We start from the raw sequence: 27,379 nt of genomic DNA, 5'->3' as shown, positions 1-27,379 counted from the left end.
GTTAGAAACCAGATATAGGGGAATAGAAGACACAGTAAATACCTCCCTTCCCTCTATGGGAGGTCAGGAACATGGTGTATCAAGCGAGTCAATGTTTTCACCAGCCAATTATAAAAAAAACAACACTAGAATTGCATATTCAAACTTTTTTTTTTTTCATCTGTTTCAAACATAACAAATAAACAATGCTAGAACAGTATGAGTACATCAATGTTATCATGGAATCAAAACACATTGGATCTTGAATTTAAAAAAAAAAAGAAAAGAACGACACGCACTGTCACTTGACGCCAGGATAATGATGTCAATGCCGATGATAATGTAGATGAATGATGACAACGCAACAATCCCACACAAAAATGACAACTCTCAAATATCTCACAACACTAAAAAAAAAAAAAAAAAATGAAAAAAATTTTTTTTAAATGAATTTAAAAAATAAATATTTAAAAAGTATTATTTTAAAATAGATGATCAATTTTGACAATGCAGAAAAGAAAAAAAAATAGACAACTTATGATACAAGTACAAGAGATAATGCAGTTCAAGTAATAGGAAATTAAAAAAAAACAAACATGATGTGAGTTGACCATTATAAACACAAGCATTCTATCTTATATCTAAATCTAACACCTTTCAAAATCACAAAGTGCTTGCAACATTATTGTCACATCAGCGCCCCAATAATAATAATAATAATAATAATAATAATAATAATAATAATAATAATAAAAATTAAAAAAAATAAAAATAATAATGATGATGATGATGACGATGAAGCTGATGATAATGAGAAATGATAATAATAATGATGAAAATAATAACAACAATAATAATAATAATTATTATTATAACAAAAAGAAAATAATGCAATATAAAAGGAAAACTACCCCCCCCCCCCCCAAAAAAAAAAAAAACCAAAAAAAAAACAACAAAAACAAACCCAAAACAAAACAAAGAAATCAAATAAATATAGATTTTATCTGCTATGACAAATCTCAAAATAATACATAAATCTAGAATTTGTTTTGTTTTTGTTTTTAAGGGTTTTACGGCGCTTGCAACACATTAAGGTCATATCAGCGCCAGTAACAAGGAAGAAAATGGGATAGTAAAAAGTTCTAGAATTACAATTAAAGCACTGAAGAAAAAGTAAGACAAAGGGGAATTGGTTCAAATAGGGAACAGATGTAGATTCCAAGAGCACACTATCAAAGTACTTAAGATCACCTAAAAGTCTCACCCAGACACAAGCACAGGTCCCCACTAAGATGAATACACTCAAATGTTTACAAATCATGTGATAAACATAATACAATGCATAACTGAGAGATGATTTACAAGGAAAAAAATATCATCTCCCAAAACTGTAACTATACATTCGACTGTTTCCCTCCCAGCCAAGGATCTCTGGCCACGGTCAGGACAAAACCAAGTAATCTCATTCCAAGAAACGACATGAAACAAATTGGAAAACGGGTATGAGGGGATAGAAGACACAGCATGTACCTCTCTGCCCATATGGGAGGTTATACGTCAGGCATAGAAAGCAAGTTGGAAAACAGGTATAGGGGGATAGAAGACACCGTAAGCGACCTCCCTGCCCCTATGGGAGGTCCGGAACCGCACCTAGCAGGGTTGTCAATTCAGGAGGCAAAAAGTTACTGAAGTTTTACGCAAACACATAGAATGACCCCTTTCTGAGCGCTGAACTCCAGTAAAAAGACATTATGTACTTACTTTTTGCCGTTCAGCAGGTGAGTGGAACATATACTGAGGGTTTATAACATACTGAAATCCGTAAATATACACTTAAGCGAAGAATGACAATGTATTTAGGTCATGACAACGCCAAGTAAAAAAAAAAAGGAAAAGAATAGATGATCGGATTATCAAAATCGTATAGATCTTGAACTCGTCCGCATATAAGGATGAGTAAGACTAGTAAAAATAGCGAACAGAAGCAGATTCCATGAGCAATCTATATACTTGTATGCATTGCATTCACGACCAAAAAAAAAAACAACAAAAAAACTAACAAAAAACAAAAATTAAACTTGGAAACAGAATACAGTCACAAAATGACACTTGGAGAAAAAAAGACATAAAAAAGTATGACGAACATTGCTCGCGCTTTCATTGTTCCAGCACCTCCTAGAGATGCCAACCGCTGCCTATGTTGTTTGTAGTGGTGATTTCACATTACATACATACTACAAAAACATTTTTTTAAATACCCCCCCCCCCCCACCCCCCAAAAAAAATATATTATGTAATGTGCAATATTAGCTAGAACATTTCTTTTTTATTTTCATTATAATGGTTATGCAATACTCAGTATTGCTGGAAAATAGCATTGGCACAAGAAGTATATGATTTGTCAACATTGAAACACGACACCAGTTTCAATCAAAATCTTCTCAAATCAATGATACAGTATCAAATACATTTCAACGGTAATAAAACATACAATACAATGAGACATAATAATAACATTAATCAAAAAATTACTAGATGATTATTATGAGCGCGTTGAGAGAATGCATCTATTGCAAACTCTAATCATCCAACATCAAAATAAATGTTTTATGTTGTTTTTATGTTTTTAAGGGTTTTACGGCGCTTGCAACACATTTAGGTTATATCAGCGCCAGTAAAAAGGAAGAAAATGGGACAGTAAAAAGTTCTAGAATTACAATTTAAGCATTCAAGAAAAAGTAAGACAAAGGGGAACTGGGAACAAATAGGGATCAGATGTAGATTCCAAGAGCACACCATCAATGTTCTTAGTTTGAGATCACCAATAAGTCTCATCCGGACACAAGCACGGCCCCCACTAAGAGGAATACACTCCAATGCTTACATTATAAATTAGAACAAATATAATAATACATAACAGAGAGATGATTTACAAGGAAAAAAATATCATCTCCCAAAACAATAACTATGCATTCGACTGTTTCCCTCCCAGCCAGGACCCCGACCAGGGCCAGGACAAAACCAAGCAATCTCATTCCAAGACAAAGACAGAATGCAAGCTGGAAAACAGATATAGGGGGATAGAAGACACAATAAGTACCTCCCTGCCCACTATGGGAGGTAGGAACCCCACCCAGATAAATGTTTTAAAAAAACCCTCAAAAACCCCTGCATAATTACAGACAGAGCAGTGAAAGGAAGATGACAGGATGGTCAGACGATTAAAAAAAAAGAAGAAAAAACTGTTTGGTTTCAGGGATCTTATTAGGTTTGTGACAAGTTTTGGTCACCTCATCACAAGTTCCAAAAAAAAAATAAATGTAAATAATAAAATAGCTAAAAGATTTGGATCAAGCATTTAAGCAACTGAAAAAAAAGTAGACAAAGATGACAAGTTCAACAGAGATCAGAAGTAGAGTCAAGAGCAGAATATCTTTGTAGGGGGTTTGAACCACCATCTACAAGTCCCAAACTGACACAGTCATGTCTCCACCTATAGGGATGCACTAAAAGAGTTAAACAAGAAACATTGTGTCAAAGAATCTAACAATGTCAAAATATGCAATGGAGAGATTATGTACAAGGACAAGGAAAAGAAAATAAGCGTTATGAAAAATAATGTCGTCATCATCAATCTCCCTCTCAACAAAAGACTAAAGACAAGGGTCTAGGTGACACCAAACTGTCTCATTCCAGAACAAGAACAGAAAGTAAAGGATATATTTGTTTGTTTTTACGAAGCTTGCAACATAGTGAGGTCATATCACAGCGCCAGTAAATAGGAAGAAAATGAGGAAGTAAAAACTTCTAGAATTACAGTTAAAGAACCGAAGAAAAAGAAAGACAAAGGGGCATTAGTTAAAATAGGAAACAGATGTAGATTCCAAGAGCACACTATCAGTGTACCTAGTTTGAGATAACTAAATATCTCATCCCACACAATCACACAGCTCCCCACTAAGAGGAACACACTGAAATGTTTACAAAGCATATATGTGTAAAAAAAAAATATAATACAGTGATCAGTGAATAATAGAGAGATGATTTTTAAGTCAAAAATATAATCTCCCAAAACACTATATAAAAAAAAAACACATTTGACTGTTTCCCTCCCAGCCAGGACCAGGACAAAACCAAGTAATCACATTCCAAGACAAAGACAGAAAGCATGTTGGAAAACAGATATAGGGGGATAGAAGACGCAGTAAGTGCCTCCCTGCCTTCTAAGGGAGGTCAGGGAGGCCAGGAACCCCATCCAGATCCAGTGAATTCATAACAGAACAAAGACAGACATAGGAAACAAATTGAAAGAGATATACAATCCAAAGCCACCCATTTAGTATGGATTATAAATTTAAATGTTCTTCTTTTAAACAAACAAACAAAAAAAAATAAATAAAATAAGCTCACTCATACAAAAGTGTCCAACAGAAATTGCAAGCAAATTAGTTTTTCCTCGTCACTTTTATCATTCCTTGATATCGTTTCGAACTGACCATGAAGAGGTAAGTTACTTATAAACCACTCATTCACATATATTCAGCAGGCACTTCAACTTCAAGTTATTATTTTCTGAAACAAAATAATGAATCCTAATTATAACTCCATACGGACTATAAATATTTCAAATTAACTATACAAATTAACATTTCAGGAAATATTTGTTTCAGTGCAGAAATATTATACAGGACATACTTAACCAATCAGTACTGGTTAAAAAAAAGAATATGTGATAATAGGAGAGTCAAAAATTTCTAATTTGTGGGTTTACCCGCAATTGAAAACAAAGCTAAAAAAAATATTTAAAAATAAAAGAATAGAAGAAAACGTTGTTTGCTTTTTAAGGGCTTTACAGCACTTTCAACACAATTAGGTCATTTCCTTGCCATTAAAATAAGACGATAAAGGGAAAATTGTAGATCTGAAGTTAAAAGCACCAAAGAAAAAGAAAGATAAAGGGGACTGGCTCAAATAGGGAATAGAAGATTTCATGAATAATCGACAGATGACATTACCTAAAAATCCAATCCAAGCACAAGCAAAGGATCTCGCAATGAAGTACATACTCAAATGGTGACAAACATATTCAAAAGTAATAATTGTATATATATATAACAGAGAGATGAGTTACAATGGGGGGGGGGGGGAGATAATGTTTGTGTTTAAGGGCGCCTGCAACACATTTAGGACATATCAACGCCAGTAAAAAGGAAGAAAATTGGATAGTAAAGACATTCTAGATGTGCAATTTAAAGGACTTGAGGAAAAAGTAAGACAAAGGGGAACAGTTTAAATAGGGAACAGATGTAGATTCCAAGAGCACACTATCAGTGTACTTAGTTTGAGATCACCTATAAGTCTCACCCAGACACCAGCACAAGATCCCACTATGAGGAATACACTCATATGTTTAAAATAAAAAATATCATCTCCCAAGACTATAAATATTCATTCGACTGTTTCCCTCCCAGCCAAGGACAGGACAAAAATAAGTAATCTCATTCCAAGACAAAGACAGTTAGCAATTGGAAAATAGATACAGATAGAAGACACAGCAAGTACCTCCATGCCTACTATGGGAGGTTGGGAACCCCACCCAGAGGGGGGGAATAAAATCATCCCTCAAAAAAATATATCTAAATCTGACAGTCTCACTCCCAGCTAAGGATCTCTGCGAGGACCAGGAAAAAAAAGCAGACAATCTCAACCCAGAATAAAGACAGAGCAAATAAGACCCCACCCAGAAAAAAGAACAAGAATATGTGTTTCAATCTATACAGCATTTATGATTTGTTTTATTTATTTTAAAAGGTTTTATGGCGCTTGCGACACATTTAGGTCATTTCTGCGCTAGTAAAAAAAACCCCAAGAAAATGGGATAGTCAAAAAAATAATAGATTTACAATTGAAAACACAAAAGAAAAAGTATGACAAAAGGGAATTGTTTAAATAGGGAACAAATGTGGATCCCAAGAGCACATTATCAGTGTACTTGGTCTGAGATCGCCTAAAAGTCTCATACAGGCACAGGATCCCACTAGGAGGTATACAGTTAAATGTATCCAATCATTTTATATATATAAAACAAAAAATAATACAGTGCATAACAAAGAGATGATTTATAAGACAAAAAAAAAATATCATCTCCTGACATTTGACTGTTTCCCTCTCATCCAAGGACTCCGGCAAGGGAAAGGACAAAACCAAGTAATCTCATTCCAAGACAAAGACAAAAAGCAATTGGAAAACAAATAAGGGGTATTAGAAAACACAGTAAACTGCCTCCCTGCCCAGTACGGGAGGTCAGGAACCTCATCCAGCAACATTTATGACTGCATACAGTAGAATGATGTTTGTTTTGTTTTTGTTTTTAAGGGTTTTACGGCGCTTGCAACACATTAAGGTCATATCAGCGCCAGTAAAAAGGAAAAAAATGGGATAGTAAAAAGTTCTAGAATTACAATCAAAGCACCCAAGAAATAGTAAGATATAGGGGAACTGGGAACAAATAGGGATCAGATGTAGATTCCAAGAGCATACCACCAATGCACTTAGTTTGAGATCACCTATAAGTCTCATCCAGACACAAGCACAAAATCCAACAAAGAGGAATACACTCAAATGCTTGCATTATACATTAAAAATAACAAATATAATAACACATAACAAAGAGATGATTTACAAGGAAAAAAATATCATCTCCCAAAACAATAACTATGCATTTGACTCCCAGTCAAGGACTCCGGCCAGGGTCGGGACAAAACCGAGCAATCTCACACCAAGACAAAAACAGAAAGCAAGTTGGAAAACAGATATAAGGGGATAGAAGACACGGTAAGTACCTCCCTGCCCACTGTGGAGGTAGGGAACCCCACCCAGGTAGAATGATGTCAAACACTCAAAACTCAAGAAATGTTAATAAACTTAAAAAAGATCCACATGACAGATTTAAATGAAGAGGTAATGCTTGAGTAAACAGGATGGATAATAGTAAACATTAGCAGATTACTTAGTAACTAACTTCATATCACCGAACAAATAAGACCATAAATATGAAAACAGAGTTGAACTATGCAATCACCAATGACTCTAAATTTAGGATATGAATGGGTAAGGAAAGAAAAAGAAAAAGAAAAAGTAAAAAAAAAGCATGCAGCATGGGTAATACTAGCTGTTACAATGCATTTTGGTTGGAATCTGATGTGAATGGAAATGGATCTTTGATCCAGTCAAGCGCCACATTTGTAACACTCACTATAATGGCATCTAAGAAACAAAATATAAATAAACACCACATAGACTTTTGTCTGCCAACACTGAGTGATAAATGGGTGACATGACACCTTATCACCAGAACTCATCACTTTAACCCCCCCCCCCCAATAAAAATACGACCAAAAAAAAAAAAAAGGAACGATCAAGAGAGAAAAAAAAGAGCTTTATACAAGTAATGAAGGATTGTGAGATGACTAGTGGCAAAGTCTTTAAAAATAGCAAGACAACACAAGTAGAACACACACACACACACAGAGAGAGAGAGAGAGAGAGAGAGAGAGAGAGAGAGAGAGAGAGAGATGAGATATATATATATATATATATTGAGAGAGAGAGAGAGAGAGAGAGAGAGAGAGAGAGAGAGAGAGAGAGAGAGAGAGAGAGAGAGAGAGAGATACAGAGAGAGTGAGAGAGAGAGAGTGAGAGAGAGAGATTTTTTGTTTAAATCAAAGAAAAACTAATCTGATAAAGGTGGGTAAATAAGTATCAATATAATACTTTTATATTCATCCCAGGCTTAACACAGGACATATCATCCGGGACACAAATCATCAAAAAAAATGTTTTAAAAAACCCTCCAAATCAAAGTAAACACAATACAATGGTACTTCGAGAAAGAGAAAAAAAAAAAGTATTGTCAAAATGATGGACAACAATAGGAGTCATTTCAAATTCTTACATTGCTATATACAATTATTTCAACATTGTAAAATAAAACAATTATTTCAACATTGTAAAATAAATCTATTTTTTTCTTCTTTTCAGTTATATATTTTTGCACACAAGTTAATTTGCCCTAACTCAATAAATACTCTTTCTCAAAGGATTTGAAAGAATTTTTTATCATAATATGAACAAAATTGAGAAAAGAAAACTCAACACAAAGATAAAAAAAACACCTCAAAACATAAATAATTCATAAATCAAAAAACAAAGAAACAAATTTGATAAGTTTTTTAACTTCCAACAATGGATAACAAATACATACTTATATTAAGGACATTTGTATGCATTGTTACCTAATATTAGTTTGAAAGAAAGAACACAATGAATGCGAAAGACAAAAAAAAACGAAAAAAAAAACCCAACAAAAACATAAGATGACACCAAAAACATTTAATGAAACGCAAAATCAAACCAAGAATCATGAAACCACAATCACCCAAGTGTTTGCAAAACAAGATTTGACACTCTGGAAAGGATATGCAACAATGGGAGAAAAGGGTTGGGGGGTTAAATGGAAAACTTAATGTTTTTTAGGCATTTAAAAGGATATGCTAAAAAAAAAAAAAGTTTTGTGTCATGCGCCATGATCATATTGATAAATTTGATAAAATACTTCCCGAACTTTCTTGTTTTCTTCCTTTTCAGTGTTGAAAACTATTGTGCAAACACATGTAAACCACAAATGAATCATTTGGTGATACTAACATATTTACATTATATACAACCAATCCAATCGATTGGGGACATAATATAATATGGATGAGGCATTTTGCATCAGGGAGCCTTCCAAGACCCTGTACTTCCTTTACCTCTAACAGCCAAGCGATAACATCATTCACAGTACAGTTGCAAAGGGCATTTTGTGTAAGGCATGCTGGAACCTTATGTAACTTTACATATTTCAATCTCCATAAACTTTCTCCGCATTTTGAGCAAGGCATGCTGCAACCTTAAACAGTTGGAAAATCTTCAAAGTGTATGCAATAGAATTTTGCGAAAGGCATTCTATAACCTTAAATGTGTGTGCAGCTTTATGTAAGAATATATCAATTCTAGCTTCATGACATTTTGTGTAAGGTATGCCGGAACCTTGGACAACTTTGCTGCTGTGGTGAGGGAAAAATGGGTAGTATTTTGTGCAGGGCATACTATGACCCCTAACCCATAAATAATTATGGAAAAATACAATTTATGTATATACACATGATTTCAACATTTTGAAAGAGAAAACCAACATAACTAAGGATATTGAAGTGACCAGCCTTTCAATGTCAGTTCTCAATCAACAAATTTTATTCAACTATCAAATATAAATAAGCAATGTGCAATGCCTGCCCTCCAAAAATAGAGAAAAACATTGTCTATACAAAGTTATCAACAATGAAAATCAAACAAATTAGAAATGAAATTATTAATCTTTACCAATCACTTCATTGACTGGAAAAATTGTACAAAAAAAATTGTTGCAGTATATCAAGCCTGCGATATTGACATACAAACATTATAGTTACTATATACACATCATTCCAAGACATATGAATTCATTTAGGATTGGCCTGTCATTTACATATCTAAAATATAAATAAGAAAAGGACCAAAAACAAAAAATTTCAATGGCAAAAGTTAACTTTTCTTCTGTAAAATTTCAGACAAATTATATACAAGATTCGTTATATTTTCTATTGTTGTACCTCATTGGAAAGTAAATTTGTCATTGATGCATCATTTCTACTATGTGAACAAATAATACGTCAACGAAATGGAAAAATTACTGCCTATGTCCACAGCGAATTAATTCTAAAGCTTAAAATAAAAAGCAATTTTTTTCAACAAACGGATGCCAAAAACATGTGAAAAATTGTCTTTTTCATGTGATATCTTTATTCCTGTATTAAAAGAATTGTGTGGATAAGAAATAAATTTTAAACACTGGACATAAACATAATACATTCTCCATGTTTTCCCTCCTAACTACAGATAAATAAAATCAGAATGACCATTAATATGTATGGAATGAGTTTTAGGATCAATGGATTCCTGAACTAGTACCAAATTACATTTCATAATCTATCTTACGATAGATCATGATTTATTCTTTTTTACCAATAATGGCTCAATAACGTTAACATATCACTAGTGGGGTGGTAGATCCAAATTACGAAGACGTAAGTAGGCCACTTCAATTCCGTTCTAACTCATCCACTGTCATGACTTGACTACTATGGGTGGGTAGTGGGGGCATGCTAGGGAGCTGGGTCTTAAGGATACCAGATCCAAACCATCGCTGAATGCCTGCATTGCCACCATTGCTGCCTCCCATATCCATAGTGGAAGTTCCACCATTGATGTTATTTGATGAAGGAATCATTGGTCCATCTGGGTAAGAGAAAAAACCAAATTCTTTTTATTTTAAAGAAGAAAAAGAAATGTACTGATTGTTCAAGAGGAACAAAAATGATTGGCAAGAATCTTCAAGGACAAGTTATGATCAAGAATTTTTTAAAAAAATTAAAATTCTAACAAAACCTTGAGTCAGCTCGCCAATACAAGAAAAATATGGGTTAATGTAAGAAATTTTTTTAAAAAATCATATCCTTTTTTAAAAAAAAAATAAAAGGTAGGTAGGGGGAAGCTGTATAATAAAATTATTGATCTGGAAAGTTTCTATTTTAAAGAGTGCCCTTCAAAGCCGGGAGAAGCAGAAAAAATAAATTCGTTATCCATCCATTTTCACATGTTTTCAATAGGATTCAGTAGTCGTAACGTCACTTCCTTCCTAATGACGCATGGTAACTTAGTAACACTGGCTCTAAACTATCGGAACAATGGCGGACGCCGTATTAAATATTTCTCCGACGAGCATAAAAGCGTATCCAGAGGAAAAAGCCCCATAAATTTGATCATGTTTTGACTTTTACACATTCTGATCACAAGGCATACGAAAAGGGAATGAAAAGTTCTAGCCAGCATGAAGAATAAAAAGTAATGATTTTCTTTGTTTAGAACCAAGATGGCCGCCGTTGCCGGGCGCGTGACATCAGACTACTGAATCGTATTGTATAAAAAATGTTTTCCATTTATTTTTCTTTCTTTGTAGTCTTTTTTTAATCTTTATTTTAAATAATAGGAGAGTAGGCAATTATGTAAATTAAAGTACTTGTTACTTATAAATGCAGAGTCATGAGAGAAAAAATATGTGCATATTCAACAAGACTCATCACCATGACCCTCAAGTTCAAGGAAGATATCCCAACCACAAATCCATTGATTGTTTGTTTGTTTGTTTTTAAGGGTTTTACGGCGCTTGCAACACATTTAGGTCATATCAGCGCCAGTAAAAAGGAAGAAAATGGGATAGTAAAAAGTTCTAGAATTACAATTAAAGCACAAAAGAAAAGGCAAGACAAAGGGGATTTGGTTCAAATAGGGAACAGATGTAGATTCCAAGAGCACACCATCAAAGTACTTAGTTTGAGATCACCTAAAAGTCTCATCCAGACAAGCACAGGTCCCAACTAAGAGGAATACACTCAAATGTTTACCAATCATATAATATAATATGTAAACTAAACATAATACAATGCATAACAGAGAGATGATTTACAAGGAACAAAATATCATCTCCCAAAACTATAACTATACATTCGACTGTTTCCCTCCCGGCCAAGGAACTCCGGCAAGGATCAGGACAAAACTAAATAATCTCATTCCAAGACAACGACCGGAAACAATTGGAAAACGGGTATGGGGTTATAGAAGACACAAAATCCATTGACTTAAGTCAAAGCGATACTAAACTGCTAGAGGCAGTGGACTATAAAACAATGAACAAAAATAAATATTTCGAGACAGTGCATGCTGACAAGCGATATATTAACGTTTTTGCAATTATTATTGGCTGAAGAAGGGTTTTGAGCCTCAAAAACTCTCGTTTCGTATTTTGTTCTTTTTTGAGGCTGTCATATTCATTTCTGTTCATTACTTTAAACACCATTGATCAAAACTTTTTATAGCTTTGAGAATTGCATTAAATTATATAGTTTTTTCTTGCTCTATCAAAGAAAATCTATTTGGAGATGCGCTTTATTCTAAGTGATGTCTTTATCCAAAAATCTGGTGGCTCACTGAAAGAAAAGATATCTAAATGCTCAACATAATTTGATTGATCTTATCTAGTTTTTAATGCGTTTTAAATTGTTTTGTTTGTAAAGTTGATAGAGTTTGCAACATTCTTAGGTCATCTCAGTGTGATAGGCAGTGATGGATATAGTAAGAATGGAAATACATAAAGTGTATTTCAGACAACTTGTCCCGAAAGCACAAAAGAGTATGTTTAAACCAAGGATATAGAACATATCAATATTTATAAAATATAAAAAGCAACACCCACTCATTTTATTAGAGTTAGAGGAGACTTGATGGATGGTGGATGAAAGAGCAGCAGCTGACAGAGAGCCCATTGCTTGGTGGCTTTGGGCCTGAGGGCTCAGAGGACCAGCAGGAACAGCACTGGACATGGGTACAATTGGCCTGACTTGAGGAGGAGGTGGGGGTTGCCCTTGCTGGGGTTGTAAGGCCATCAGATGGGGTGCTCTGGCTGGGTTCATAGCATTGGCTGCAATCATAGAAACATAAAAAGTGACTTTTCAGTTTTGAAACTATCAATTTAAATTTCATTTGATGCTAAATTTTAACTCATGAACATAGCTTTATGGTTTAAAAAATATTTTGCTGCCAAGAGAATAACGAATATTTTCAATAATAAAAATTCATTATGTTGTCTTTAAGACTAGAGTAATTGGTATGCATGACAGCTATAGAGCTTGCATTAAAGTCAAGAAAAAGGATGGCGATAGAATCTGAAAATATAAAAGCACCCAAGAAAAAGTAGGAAAGAAAAGCGACTAATTCAAAAAGAATACAGAGCTATACAGAATTGCCAATACAGACCTATCTACTCGATTTCACCAAGGATCGATCTTGGGTCCCTTTGCATGTGAAACGAGGAGTCTACCAAGTGAGCTATTGGGGCCACAGGATTTGTATTCAGCCCATCAGTTTTTAACTCACATCGTATATATAGCTAGAACACGAAAGAGATGGGTCCACCGTTTTTGCAACCTGACATTCCAAATAAAATGATCCCTACCTGTTCCAAATGATTCTATAAATTTCGATGCTTGCGTAAAATGATTACATTAGAAATAATTTGAAATGTGTATGTATGTATTGAGGAACAATAATATTTATATCAGTCATGATTGAAACAGAGATGCCAACCTGAAGAATTCGAAATGCGGAATATAGGAGTAAACATTTTGTGCATTTCCCCCCCAAAAATGTGAGGTGTGTCTTTTTTACGAAACCCGCCGAAACCCGCCGAAACCCGCCGAAACCCGCCGAAACCCGATGAAACCCGACGAATCCCGACAAAGTTATGGGAAGTAGGTGGCTGTGGGGAGTGAACCTAGAACTCAGGGAAGTGTACACCATTGGGGAGTGAACCTGGGACTGGGTTTCGGCGGGTTTCGTAAAAAAGAACCAGTGCTTTTTTACGAAACCCGCCGAAACCCGCCGAAACCCGGCGAAACCCGACAATATACAGCAAAGTTATGGGAAGTAGACAACTGTGGGGAGTGAACCCGAGACTCAGGGAAGTGTACACCAGTCGGGAGTGAACCTGAGACTAAGTTTATCGGCCGGTTTCGGCGGGTTTCGTAAAAAAGAATTAGTGCTTTATTACGAAACCCGCCGAAACCCGCCGAAACCCGACAATATCCGGCAAAGTTATGGGAGTTTGGCAACAGTGGGGGGTGATCCTGGGAGTCAGGGAATTGCACACCAGTGGGGAGTTAACCTGGGACTGTGTAAAAAGGATATCAGTGGGAAATAAACCTGGGACTAAAGGGACATGGATACCATTGAAAGTTGAAGCCGGATATGGGAATTGAGTACCAGAGGAGAATGAACCTGACACTATAGAAGGTGGGCGCCAGTGGGGAGTGAACCTGGGATTCAGGGAATTGCACACCAGTGGGGAGTTAACCTGGGATTGTGTAAAAAGGATATCAGTGGGAAATAAACCTGGGACTAAAGGGAGATGGATACCATTGAAAGTTGAAGCCGGATATGGGAGTTGAGTACCAGAGGAGACTGAACCTGACACTATAGAAGGTGGGCGCCAGTGGGGAGTGAACCTGGGATTCAGGGAATTGCACACCAATTGGGAGTTAACCTTGGACTGTGGGAGATGGATAACTGTGGGTATCCGAGCCGAACTATAGGAGTTGGGTGCCAGAGGAGAATGAACCTGACACTATAGAAGGTGGGCGCCAGTGGGGAGTGAACCTGGGATTCAGGGAATTGCACACCAGTGGGGATTTAACCTGGGAATATGTAAAAAGGATATCAGTGGAAAATAAACCTGGTACTAAAGGGAGATGGATACCATTAAAATTTGAAGCTTGGTATGAGAGTTTGGTACCAGAGGAGAATGAACCTGACACTAAAGGAGGTGGGCGCCAGTGGGGAGTGAACCTGGGACTATGTAAAAAGGATATCAGTGGGAAATAAACCTGGGACTAAAGGGAGATGAATACCATTGAAAGTTGAAGCCGGATATGAGAGTTTGGTACCAGAGGAGAATGAACCTGACACTATAGGAGGTGGGCGCCAGTGGGGAGTGAACCTGGGACTATGTAAAAAGGATATGAGTGGGAAATAAACCTGGGACTAAAGGGAGATGAATACCATTGAAAGTTGAAGCCGGATATGAGAGTTTGGTACCAGAGGAGAATGAACCTGACACTATAGGAGGTGGGCGCCAGTGGGGAGTGAACCTGGGACTATGTAAAAAGGATATCAGTGGGAAATAAACCTGGGACTAAAGGGAGATGAATACCATTGAAAGTTGAAGCCGGATATGAGAGTTTGGTACCAGAGGAGAATGAACCTGACACTATAGGAGGTGGGCGCCAGTGGGGAGTGAACCTGGGACTATGTAAAAAGGATATCAGTGGGAAATAAACCTGGACTAAAGGGAGATGAATACCATTGAAAGTTGAAGCTGGATATGAGAGTTTGGTACCAGAGGAGAATGAACCTGACACTATAGGAGGTGGGCGCCAGTGGGGAGTGAACCTGGGACTATGTAAAAAGGATATGAGTGGGAAATAAACCTGGACTAAAGGGAGAAGGATACCATTGAAAGTTGAAGCCGGATATGGGAGTTGAGTACCAGAGGAGAATGAACCTGACACTATAGGAGATGGGCGCCAGTGTGGAGTGAACCTGGGACTCAGGGAAGTGCACACCAATTTGGAGTTAACCTGGGACTGTGGGAGATGGATAACTGTGGGTATCCGAGCCGAACTATAGGAGTTGGCTACCAGAGGAGAATAAACCTGACACTATAAAAGGTGGGCGCCAGTGGGGAGTGAACCTGGGAGTCAGGGAATTGCACACCAGTGGGGAGTTAACCTGGGAATATGTATAAAGGATATCAGTAGGAAATAAATCTGGGACTAAAGGGAGATGGATACCATTGGGAGTTGAAGCCGGATTTATTTCCCACGGATATTCTTTTTTAGATATTCACAGGTTAACTCCCCACTGGTGTGCAATTCCCTGACTCCCAGGTTCACTCCCCACTGGCGCCCACCTTTTATAGTGTCAGGTTTATTCTCCTCTGGTAGCCAACTCCTATAGTTCGGCTCGGATACCCACAGTTATCCATCTCCCACAGTCCCAGGTTAACTCCAAATTGGTGTGCACTTCCCTGAGTCCCAGGTTCACTCCACACTGGCGCCCATCTCCTATAGTGTCAGGTTCATTCTCCTCTGGTACTCAACTCCCATATCCGGCTTCAACTTTCAATGGTATCCTTCTCCCTTTAGTCCCAGGTTTATTTCCCACTCATATCCTTTTTACATAGTCCCAGGTTCACTCCCCACTGGCGCCCACCTCCTATAGTGTCAGGTTCATTCTCCTCTGGTACCAAACTCTCATATCCAGCTTCAACTTTCAATGGTATTCATCTCCCTTTAGTCCCAGGTTTATTTCCCACTGATATCCTTTTTACATAGTCCCAGGTTCACTCCCCACTGGCGCCCACCTCCTTTAGTGTCAGGTTCATTCTCCTCTGGTACCAAACTCTCATACCAAGCTTCAAATTTTAATGGTATCCATCTCCCTTTAGTACCAGGTTTATTTTCCACTGATATCCTTTTTACATATTCCCAGGTTAAATCCCCACTGGTGTGCAATTCCCTGACTCCCAGGTTCACTCCCCACTGGCGCCCACCTTTTATAGTGTCAGGTTTATTCTCCTCTGGTAGCCAACTCCTATAGTTCGGCTCGGATACCCACAGTTATCCATCTCCCACAGTCCCAGGTTAACTCCAAATTGGTGTGCACTTCCCTGAGTCCCAGGTTCACTCCACACTGGCGCCCATCTCCTATAGTGTCAGGTTCATTCTCCTCTGGTACTCAACTCCCATATCCGGCTTCAACTTTCAATGGTATCCTTCTCCCTTTAGTTCCAGGTTTATTTCCCACTCATATCCTTTTTACATAGTCCCAGGTTCACTCCCCACTGGCGCCCACCTCCTATAGTGTCAGGTTCATTCTCCTCTGGTACCAAACTCTCATATCCAGCTTCAACTTTCAATGGTATTCATCTCCCTTTAGTCCCAGGTTTATTTCCCACTGATATCCTTTTTACATAGTCCCAGGTTCACTCCCCACTGGCGCCCACCTCCTATAGTGTCAGGTTCATTCTCCTCTGGTACCAAACTCTCATATCCGGCTTCAACTTTCAATGGTATTCATCTCCCTTTAGTCCCAGGTTTATTTCCCACTCATATCCTTTTTACATAGTCCCAGGTTCACTCCCCACTGGCGCCCACCTCCTATAGTGTCAGGTTTCTCTCTCCTCTGGTACCCAACTACCAAATCCGGCTTTAACTCCCAATGGTATCCACCTCCCTTTAGTCCCAGATTTATTTCCTACTGATATCCTTTTTACACAATCCCAGGTTCACTCCCCACTGGCGCCCACCTCCTATAGTGTCAGGTTCATTCTCCTCTGGTACCAAACTCTCATATCCGGCTTCAACTTTCAATGGTATTCATCTCCCTTTAGTCCCAGGTTTATTTCCCACTCATATCCTTTTTACATAGTCCCAGGTTCACTCCCCACTGGCGCCCACCTCCTATAGTGTCAGGTTCATTCTCCTCTGGTACCAAACTCTCATATCCGGCTTCAACTTTCAATGGTATTCATCTCCCTTTAGTCCCAGGTTTATTTCCCACTGATATCCTTTTTACATAGTCCCAGGTTCACTCCCCACTGGCGCCCACCTCCTTTAGTGTCAGGTTCATTCTCCTCTGGTACCAAACTCTCATACCAAGCTTCAAATTTTAATGGTATCCATCTCCCTTTAGTACCAGGTTTATTTTCCACTGATATCCTTTTTACATATTCCCAGGTTAAATCCCCACTGGTGTGCAATTCCCTGAATCCCAGGTTCACTCCCCACTGGCGCCCACCTTCTATAGTGTCAGGTTCATTCTCCTCTGGCACCCAACTCCTATAGTTCGGCTCGGATACCCACAGTTATCCATCTCCCACAGTCCAAGGTTAACTCCCAATTGGTGTGCAATTCCCTGAATCCCAGGTTCACTCCCCACTGGCGCCCACCTTCTATAGTGTCAGGTTCATTCTCCTCTGGTACTCAACTCCCATATCCGGCTTCAACTTTCAATGGTATCCATCTCCCTTTAGTCCCAGGTTTATTTCCCACTGATATCCTTTTTACACAATCCCAGGTTAACTCCCCACTGGTGTGCAATTCCCTGAATCCCAGGTTCACTCCCCACTGGCGCCCACCTTCTATAGTGTCAGGTTCATTCTCCTCTGGTACTCAATTCCCATATCCGGCTTCAACTTTCAATGGTATCCATGTCCCTTTAGTCCCAGGTTTATTTCCCACTGATATCCTTTTTACACAGTCCCAGGTTAACTCCCCACTGGTGTGCAATTCCCTGACTCCCAGGATCACCCCCCACTGTTGCCAAACTCCCATAACTTTGCCGGATATTGTCGGGTTTCGGCGGGTTTCGGCGGTTTCGTAATAAAGCACTAATTCTTTTTTACGAAACCCGCCGAAACCGGCCGATAAACTTAGTCTCAGGTTCACTCCCGACTGGTGTACACTTCCCTGAGTCTCGGGTTCACTCCCCACAGTTGTCTACTTCCCATAACTTTGCTGTATATTGTCGGGTTTCGGCGGGTTTCGGCGGGTTTCGTAAAAAAGCACTGGTTCTTTTTTACGAAACCCGCCGAAACCCAGTCCCAGGTTCACTCCCCAATGGTGTACACTTCCCTGAGTTCTAGGTTCACTCCCCACAGCCACCTACTTCCCATAACTTTGTCGGGATTCGTCGGGTTTCATCGGGTTTTCGGCGGGTTTCGGCGGGTTTCGTAAAAAAGACACACCCAAAAATGTGAAGTAATCAAGCACAATCCCCATTTCATGAGAAAACTGAACACCATTCACAGTATATATACTTGTAACATCATGTTAATACCAAAAACATTTTTTTTTTAATGGTGACTTGACAAAAAATATATGTAATTTTAAGCAATTTTCATATTTGCCAGATTTTTACTTTAAAAATTCGTAATTTTCATAATAGTTGTCATCTCTGGTGAAATCTGTAGACTGAAAAAAAATTCCCTTGCTCTTTCAAAGAACTGATATAATGGTACATTAAGGCAAAGGAGTAATAAGAGAATGTGAAGGACATGAAAAAGTGTTAACCTCCAGCCAGATGTTGCTGCATTAGGGCATGATTTGCTGGTGGGAGGATGGGAACCCGATGCAATCCAAAATGGGGTGGTGGACCAGCTGCCACAAAGGAAATAGCACCTGGGGGTGGTGGGGGTGGAATCATCATGCCACCCTGGGCTGCTGCATGAGTCTGGAAAAGAGCAAAAAGACACTTTTGAATATTATGATCATAAGCCTTCAAACTACATTAGAAATGGAGTCTTAAGAATATATATATATATATATATATATATATATATATATATATATATATATATATATATATATATATATATATATATATATATATATATATATATATATAGAGAGAGAGAGAGAGAGAGAGAGAGAGAGAGAGAGAGAGAGAGGGGATATTACTACACAAGCTACCTAAAAACATGTACACTGAATGCATGTGCAATATATTGCAATTTGTATACCGAGGTCTAACTGAATGATGTTAAACCAACTCAACCCCCCCCCCCCCCCCCCCCCCCCCCCCCCCCCCCCCCCCCCCCCCAGCTAGTCAAATTGAAAAAGTATGAAATTTGAGAAAAGCTGCAGGATACCTTTCCCATACATCTGATGTCCATAAATGAAAAATCACCCGATTTACTTCAAATAAAGATTAAAATGCTCTGGTGAGCATATTCTTTAAGAGAATGCAAAAATATCCAAATCCAAAATTTTCATCTTCCGACTGATTATGTCATGCACTGACACATATCTTACCTGTTGAAAGTGTTGCTGAAGTTGTTGTTTATGCTGCTCCAGTTGTCTAAACATTTCAGGGTGCATGGGAGCAGGGGCACCCATAGTTGGAGGTGGGGTAGGATGCATATTGGAGGTGGCATTACCCACAATGGCACGACCCATGCCTTTATTTGCTGCAGCCACAGCTCCTGCATTTGGAATCCCTGCACAAAGATAATACAAAATGGAATATAAACATAAGAGCTTCATTGTGTCTAATTTGATTCTTTATTTTTTTATTTAGAAAAAAAAAGTTAAGATTTTAAGATGTTTCTTACAAACTATACAGGACATCTCAAAATATGCAAACATTTAAGCATTGATGTGTTAAAGAAATTGGAAGAAATAGTAATATATAACCTAAGTTAAGTCCATAAATACCCTAAATAATGTTGAGCCCTGCTTACCAATTATTGAAATTTCTTTTAAGCATGCTAACTTAATTCAATGGAAAGAAGAAAAGAGAGAATCTTTTAAAAAAACGATTAGGGGATTAGGAGTCCTTTTCTGAAAGCTAAGGTCAAAATGGTCCAAGAGAAACCAGACAATTAACAGTTCTGTTATTGTATTTGCTGAAACACAATTACCTTGAGCAGATGTTGACACCATAGATGCTGGTACAGATGATGGAGGAGATGAGTTAACAAGAGCATTGGTACCTTTCATCAACCCACTACCCATCACTGGCCTACCATAAGACATATTCTGTTGCATAGCAGGTTGATGTTGCTGCTGCTGCTGTTGTTGATGGTTTGGAGGAGGAAGTTGTTGTTGCATCATGTGAGAAGGCTGATGGTTTGGTGGTGGCTGCATCATCTCTTCTGGAAATGGTTGGTCTCCACCTTTAAAAAAGTATTTGATGGCTTAAGTATAACTTCATCTCAGAATTTGCAAATCGAACAATGTCTTTTTTATTTTTTATCATTATTATTGTTTTCAATGAGCAAAAATATAATTAGACATTTCAACTAATATTATGCACTTTTTTATTTCTAAAATGTCTATAGAAAACTCCCACTTTTATCCATCACCTTGTATTTAGCAATGACTATCCCGCACAAATCTTTGGGCCTCTTCTCGCTCACGAAGTGCCCAAATTCGCGACAAAATATGGGATGCGGCCATCTCGTATATGCTATTTTAAAAAATTAATTACATCATTGTTGTTTACCCATGAAAATGATTGAAATTTGGCAGACGGCATGTGAAGAGGTTACTTTGGGTTGTGTCAAAAGGCAAAATTCGAACGGTCACTATAGATTCAATAAAAATACCTTTTCATGCTTTCAATTGAAATATTTCTGAAACTACCGGACGTGGAGGTTTTGCCACTGACAAGGTAAGATATTAATATTTCTTCTTTTTATTTGTAAAATTTCATTTGAACATGACGAGTACTTTTCCCGTATTTTACAAAACACCATCCTAATTTTCACTTTAGTCATAAAAGACAGGAAGCCATTTTGCCCCCCTACAGCCTGACTTACAATTCGAGTTCAAACCGATTTGGCACACAAAGTGAGCGGCTGGGCGGGTCGTGGCAAAGCGCTTTCTGATTGGTTGACTTCACTTTAAAGTTCATGACTAGTCAAAATGTCTGCACGGTCTCCCTGACAGAGATGTGTTTATGTCTGCCATTGTATTTGGGCTCAATAAACAGCTGATAATTTGCCCTTTTAATTTAAATGAATTTAAGAAATTATGATGTGTAAAGTTTTCAATTGCAATATGATCTATAATATCAGCATGGCGTTAATTATTGTGTTTCAAGTCATGTTCCACCAGTAACCTTTGCCCCCTTTTGAAATTAACTTGCCCAATTTCTCTTTTCCTTCTATATTTCTTTCGTTTATGTACCCAAATTCTCTCTCTCTCTCCCCCCCCCCCCTTCCTCTGTGTGTGTGTGTGTGTGTGTGTGTGTGTTATATACTTGACTTACTTGACTTAGATGCCTTTCGCGTCTCGACCGAAAGATCGGGTCGTCTTGGCTGTTTCCAGTATTTCCTGTGTGAGGTGTCTCCAATATTGCCGGTCCTCTGCTAGGGTTCTCAGATTTTCAAGGTCCCCTGCCGTTATGAGACTAATGCTTTGTCCAAGTGTTGTGAGGTTTTTGTTTAAGATCACAGGGAGTGTTGTGATCGGTCTTCCTCTGAAAAGGTTCCCGTGTTTTTGGAAGTATCCCGACATGGCTTAGTTAGCCGGTATGTTTTTGTCCCTGCGCAGTATGTGACCGAACAGTTGCCATCGTTGTTGTAAAATGTCAAGGGAGATTGGTCTTTCTTTTGTGATCTTATAGAGTGATTCATTTGAGATTTTTTTTGGGTAATTGATGTCCAGAACCCTTCTTAGCTGTGTGCGATGGAAGGCATCCAGATGTTCTTCTTCGGATTTTGTCAACGCCCAAGTGCCGCAGTTATACAGAAGTACCGGTTTTACAGTGTTATATACTCATTTCTTTATATATCTCTCCCTATCTGTGTGTGTATGTGTTATACTCATTTCTTTCTTTCTCTCTCTCTCTATCTGTGTGTGTGTGTGTGTGTGAGCGTGTGTTATATACCATCCAGTTCTAAAATTATATGTTAGAACTCTAACATCATCATATTGTCTATCAAATTTGCCATAAAATTGCCAAGTTTCAATCTCTTGTTCCACGGGATACAGCCATAAGTCGTTTGTTTTTAGTTTTTAAGGATTTTACGGCGCTTGCAACACATTTAGGTCATATCAGCGCCAGTAAAAAGGAAGAAAATGGGATAGTAAAAAGTTCTAGAATTACAATTAAAGCACAAAAGAAAAGGTAAGACAAAGGGGAATTGGTTCAAATAGGGAACAGATGTAGATTCCACGAGCACATCGCCAAAGTACTTAGTTTGAGATCACCTAAAAGTCTCATCCAGACACAAGCACAGGTCCCAACTAAGAGAAATACACTCAAATGTTTACCAATCATATAATATGTAAACTAAACATAATACAATGCACAACAGAGAGATGATTTACAAGGAAAAAAATATCATCTCCCAAAACTATAACTATACATTCGACTGTTTCCCTCCCAGCCAAGGAACTCTGGCAAGGATCAGGACAAAACTAAGTAATCTCATACCAAGACAATGACAGGAAACAATTGGAAAACGGGTATGGGGGGATAGAAGACACAGACTGTACCTCCCTATGGGAGGTCAGGATCCCAACCCAGAGCCATAAATCGAAAAAATGCCAAAAAAGCGTCCCATATTTTCGAATTTTTTCTCCTCTTTGAGGGTCATCGAAATAAATGACACACAGCCGTTTAAATAGGGCCCAAACTTTCACTTTAGTTACTTCTTCCCTCACTGGCTACCGTCGAGTAATGTAAATAACCCACCGTCAGCAACAGTGATAACAGCTGTCAAGACGGCGTGCATTGGCAATAAATTATGTCTGCAGGTAAATCTCATCGCTTTGAATTTCTCTCAGGCAGAGAGTAGTAGAAATTTCATCAAAATACTCAATTTTCTCAGCCCGTTGTGGACGCAGCATCTTTTTCATAATTTTCAAACATATATTGATACAAAGGCCAATTTTTCCTCTACAAGACGCAATTATTTTTATTTACATCATTAAATGATAAGTTTGTGTTTTGCTCTTTTGAATAATCAGAGTTTTTTATGAAATAAATATTTAAATTATAAGTTTAAGAAATATTTAAAAATTCAAAATATCAAGCCAACACTTTTTACCATCAAGTGTGAGGGATCAGAGGAAAGTAGATAAAATTATCTTTCATATGATATATACTTTATTATGTAGATTCAGGGATTTAAGAATAGACGGTGTGGAAAGGAATCTCAATAATTATTTTTGTTACCAACATAGAGGAGAATATTTCATGATATTTTAGAAACCCAATAATAAAACTAGATAGTGATGATAAGAGACATTTATTTAATTTGATTTCATTGAATTTAAGCAGAAATTTTAGATATTTCTTAAATTTACTTATTTAAGTTCTGTTCAGGTTATGGAGAGACACACTGAAGACGGTATTCACACCAGTACAAATGAAATATGTCGAATTTGTTGTGAAAGAGTACAGAGCCATGCTGAGAGGATTAAAACACTCTAGACGTTATCAACAGTTGACTATAAATATAAATGTGAAATTCTGACATATTTAAATATTTTAATTTGCAAGAAATGTGTTCCACTGATACATAATTTAAAGAAATGCGATGCAGGTATCGATACCTTTGGTTCAATGAGAAAACTCTGAACAAGAAACAATACTTTATGAGGTGAATATGATCCTAATCTTTCACCAGTGATGTGCTATATGCAGTCTATATGGCACACAAATTAAAAGAGGTGCAAGTCAAGTACATGAAAAAAAGTAATGGGCATGGATATCTCAAAAATAAGGTTATGAAACTTATAAGAACTCTTTAAGATTTTCTTAGTGGTTTTGATTGTCTTTAAATGAGTGTCCTTATATAACAATTTTTACTGGAATTCTTATAATTCGTTGATTCTGGGATAGATATAAGTGAATCACATTTGACTATGTTTCTGGTTTATTAAAAAATTTCTATTAAGACAATGCTGTGATTGGATTTCAATATTACCTTACTCAAAATTATTACTTTTACGTACAGGTGAACTGATATCTCAAAAACGCCTCAATCTACTGATATAAAATTTATATGTCTACATTATACAGATATTCAACATCATTTCCATTACTTTTGTTTTAAAATCTTAAGTGTTGAACATGCTAAAATATTCTCTTAAAATTTTTAATTCACTTAAATTTATGGATCAACTTCATGGGTTATCCCTCTTGCTTTTTAACGCCATCATAATTATGATTAAATAATCAATGAAAGCTCTGTTAATAAACTGTTTGGTAGTATAAAAATATTTTTGCTACACTTAATAACGGCAATACTACATTAGTTTGAAATTAGAAAAAATCGATCAAAACGGCGAAAAAATTGTCTCCCTCTCTTAGTGTAAAGCTATGACTCATCATCACTAGACTGGCTAGATTTACCTGGCGAACTAAACTGAAAGCAATAAACGCCTGTGGACACCTTTGAAACTGCATAACTTGTTTATTTAAGAATGGATTTCAAAATTCAAAAACATTTTTACTCAGTGGAGATAGGGCTTTGATTTTAGACAAAAATTTCCCTCAAAAAGAGAAAAAAAAACATTTTTCATAGTCATTGCTATTGTATTGAAAGATATTCATATCAAAATACTCTTCTAAAATAAATGCAATCTTAAATAGAACAGCCTTATCATATTACACATTGTATAATGTGTATATTAATATAATCTTTTACGATGATAGGAAGCACTAAAACACTTGAAAACCAGGAATATTCCACTACCACTACAGCATCACCCTTTTACCACCACCACCAAACACCACATTAGGATTAGCATTATGACAACTACTACTATTACCAAAACAACTACTATTACTGCTACTGATGTTGCGGCGGAGTAGGCAGCATACTTATAATAACAAATTTAAATAATTTTAAAAAACTGTTTTGTTTTTTGTTTTTAAGGGTTTTCCGGCGCTTGCAACACATTTAGGTTATATCAGCGCCAGTAAAAAGGAAGAAATGGGATAGTAAAAAGTTCTAGAATTACAATTGAAGCACCCAAGAGAAAGTAAGACAAAGGGGAACTGGGAACAAATAGGGATCAGATGTAGATTCCAAGAGCATACCACCAATATACTTAGTTTGAGCTCACCTATAAGTCTCATCCGGACACAAGAACAAAATCCAACAAAGAGGAACACACTCAAATGCTTACATTATACATTAAAAATAACAAATATACTAATACATAAGAGAGAGATGATTTACAAGTAAAAAAATATCATCTCCCAAAACAATAACTATGCATTTGACTGTTTCCCTCCCAGCCAGGACTCCGACCAGAGCCAGGAAAAAAACTAAGTAATCTCATTCCAAGACAAAGACAGAAAGCATGTTGGAAAACAGATATAAGGGGATAGAAGACACAGTGTGTACCTCCCTGCCCGCTATGGGAGGTCAGGATCCCCACCCAGAAAAAAAAAAACTGTCATTGCCAGCAGTAATACCAAAATATTAGCAAACTATCCCTCGACAAATTGAAAATACAGACAGTGCCGGTGATCTGGCATCTGTGTATAAGTACCATTTACCTAAATTCCTTGCATCTCATGGTGGTTCTAAAATTTCAAGCCTCAAGAATTGTACAAGTCAAACCACCTACAACTTCACATTGTTACTTTTGCTTTCAACATTGAAGCTGTGAAAGTAATGGAGAGGATGGAATTGTAATGGATTCAATCATAAACAAAAAGCTTACCTCTTACAATGGGCCTTCTACCCAATTTGGCAGCATTTTTGACCGATTCAGCATGTGCTGCCTTAGCATCCAGGATCTGAGAGAGGTAACCAGGCTTTTCCACCAAAGAAGACAACTTCATCTGAAATTATTTTTTTAAAAACAAACTTAAACAACATTTAATTCCCTGTGAAAATAGACCACACTGTAGTAAACGAAATAATAAAATAAAATAAAAACAATAATAATGGTAAATTTTAAAAAACAAAAACAAACAAAAATAATAAATGGTAAGCTGATCATTTGACTTTTTTTTTCAGTCCCTCACTTCAATGTGAAGTGATAATTGTTTTGTGAATTTTAGCAGAATAAGTTGAGTATAGTACAACATTCCCAGTCAAACTTGAAAATGCAGCATTATAAAAGCACGATCAAATACACTTTTAAAACCCAAACATAGGCAATAAACAAAAGCTTTACCTTTTCTTCCACAGACATAGGCTGCGACAACCCTCCGGGCAAAATATTGATCTGTCCCGAGTTGATCCGAAGAGAATTGTCAATCTGGTTTGTCAAAGTGATAAGATTTGGGTTGATGGGATCCAAGAAGCTAATATCACTGGTGTCTGGTGGGGTGGGTGGACAACCAGGTCCCCGTTGTAGTTGGTGTCCACTGGCCACTCCTGGATGAAAATTTCCATCGTTGCTATTGTTACCCACAGTTGAAACATTTTGTAGAGAACCTGGTTGATGACTATCATTCATGTGCATGGAAGAAGGAACATTGTTGCCTCCGGATTTCACTGAACTCAACTCCTCCATGGAAGGCATGAATTCTGTGTTTGGGAAATAAAAAAAGTATGCATTGGTGGGAGAGGGGGGCATGGGAAGTTCATCATTTATGTCATAATTACATTGTTGTTCTTTTTTTGTCTTTATTTTATTCATTTTTGTGTATGCGAGTGTTTGTGATTCATGCAAAATGAAAATATACTTCGAAATGAAGCACAACACTGGATAAGATTAATTAGGAAGGGATTCTCCCATGTCTATTCCAATTAATCAATAAGAAATTTTTGATTTCTCTCATTCTGCGATTGATTTTTATGCTCCCTTTAAAAGGACAGTCCAAAAAAAAAAAAAAAAAAAAGCAAGCAAGCATTCATTAAATCTAAACACCAACCGATTCCAGATCAGATCTGCCTATCTGAAATTTTAAAATTCATGGTCATAATCTAAAAATTAAAGCTACTATAGTGCCTATTACTTCTGCATTTATACTTTCTCGTCTAGATTATTGTGATTCTCTTTTGGTAAGACTTTCTGCAAACAAATTTCTAAATTACAGCATATTGAAAACATTGTAACCCATATTGTCCCTCAAACTACTGTACAAACCAGACAATCACTCATGAATCATCATTGGTTGCCTGTTGAGGCACGTATTAATTATAAATAGCACGCATTTGCCACCAAAT

General features: G+C 37.1%; 1 protein-coding gene across 27 annotated transcripts in view; it reads right to left on the bottom strand.

Moving 5' to 3' along the window:
* Positions 1 to 8,350: 8,350 nt before the first annotated feature.
* LOC144968418 (uncharacterized) overlaps positions 8,351 to 27,379 on the bottom strand; it is a 42,127-nt gene continuing 23,098 nt past the window's right edge. For 12 of the 27 annotated variants that reach the window (XM_078906744.1, XM_078906749.1, XM_078906754.1 and 9 more), the window contains exons 21-27: positions 26,382 to 26,737; positions 25,923 to 26,043; positions 20,153 to 20,407; positions 19,545 to 19,729; positions 18,804 to 18,963; positions 12,371 to 12,595; positions 8,351 to 10,380 (exon numbers count right to left, since the gene is read on the bottom strand). In XM_078906744.1, the coding sequence (XP_078762870.1) occupies positions 10,160 to 10,380; positions 12,371 to 12,595; positions 18,804 to 18,963; positions 19,545 to 19,729; positions 20,153 to 20,407; positions 25,923 to 26,043; positions 26,382 to 26,737 (1,523 nt within the window). In that variant the 3' untranslated portion in view covers positions 8,351 to 10,159. The remainder of the gene's footprint in view (positions 10,381 to 12,370; positions 12,596 to 18,803; positions 18,964 to 19,544; positions 19,730 to 20,152; positions 20,408 to 25,922; positions 26,044 to 26,381; positions 26,738 to 27,379) is intronic. The other 15 variants (XM_078906762.1, XM_078906764.1, XM_078906763.1 and 12 more) reach the window with 2 other exon arrangements.

The sequence above is a fragment of the Berghia stephanieae genome, chromosome 3, assembly GCF_034508935.2.
Source record: "Berghia stephanieae isolate SIO BIC M18660-M18661 chromosome 3, UCSD_Bste_1.3, whole genome shotgun sequence".
Classification (NCBI taxonomy): Eukaryota; Metazoa; Mollusca; class Gastropoda; order Nudibranchia; family Aeolidiidae; genus Berghia; species Berghia stephanieae.
Note: the sequence above shows the minus strand (reverse complement) of the source record. Positions and strands in the feature narration are given on the sequence as shown.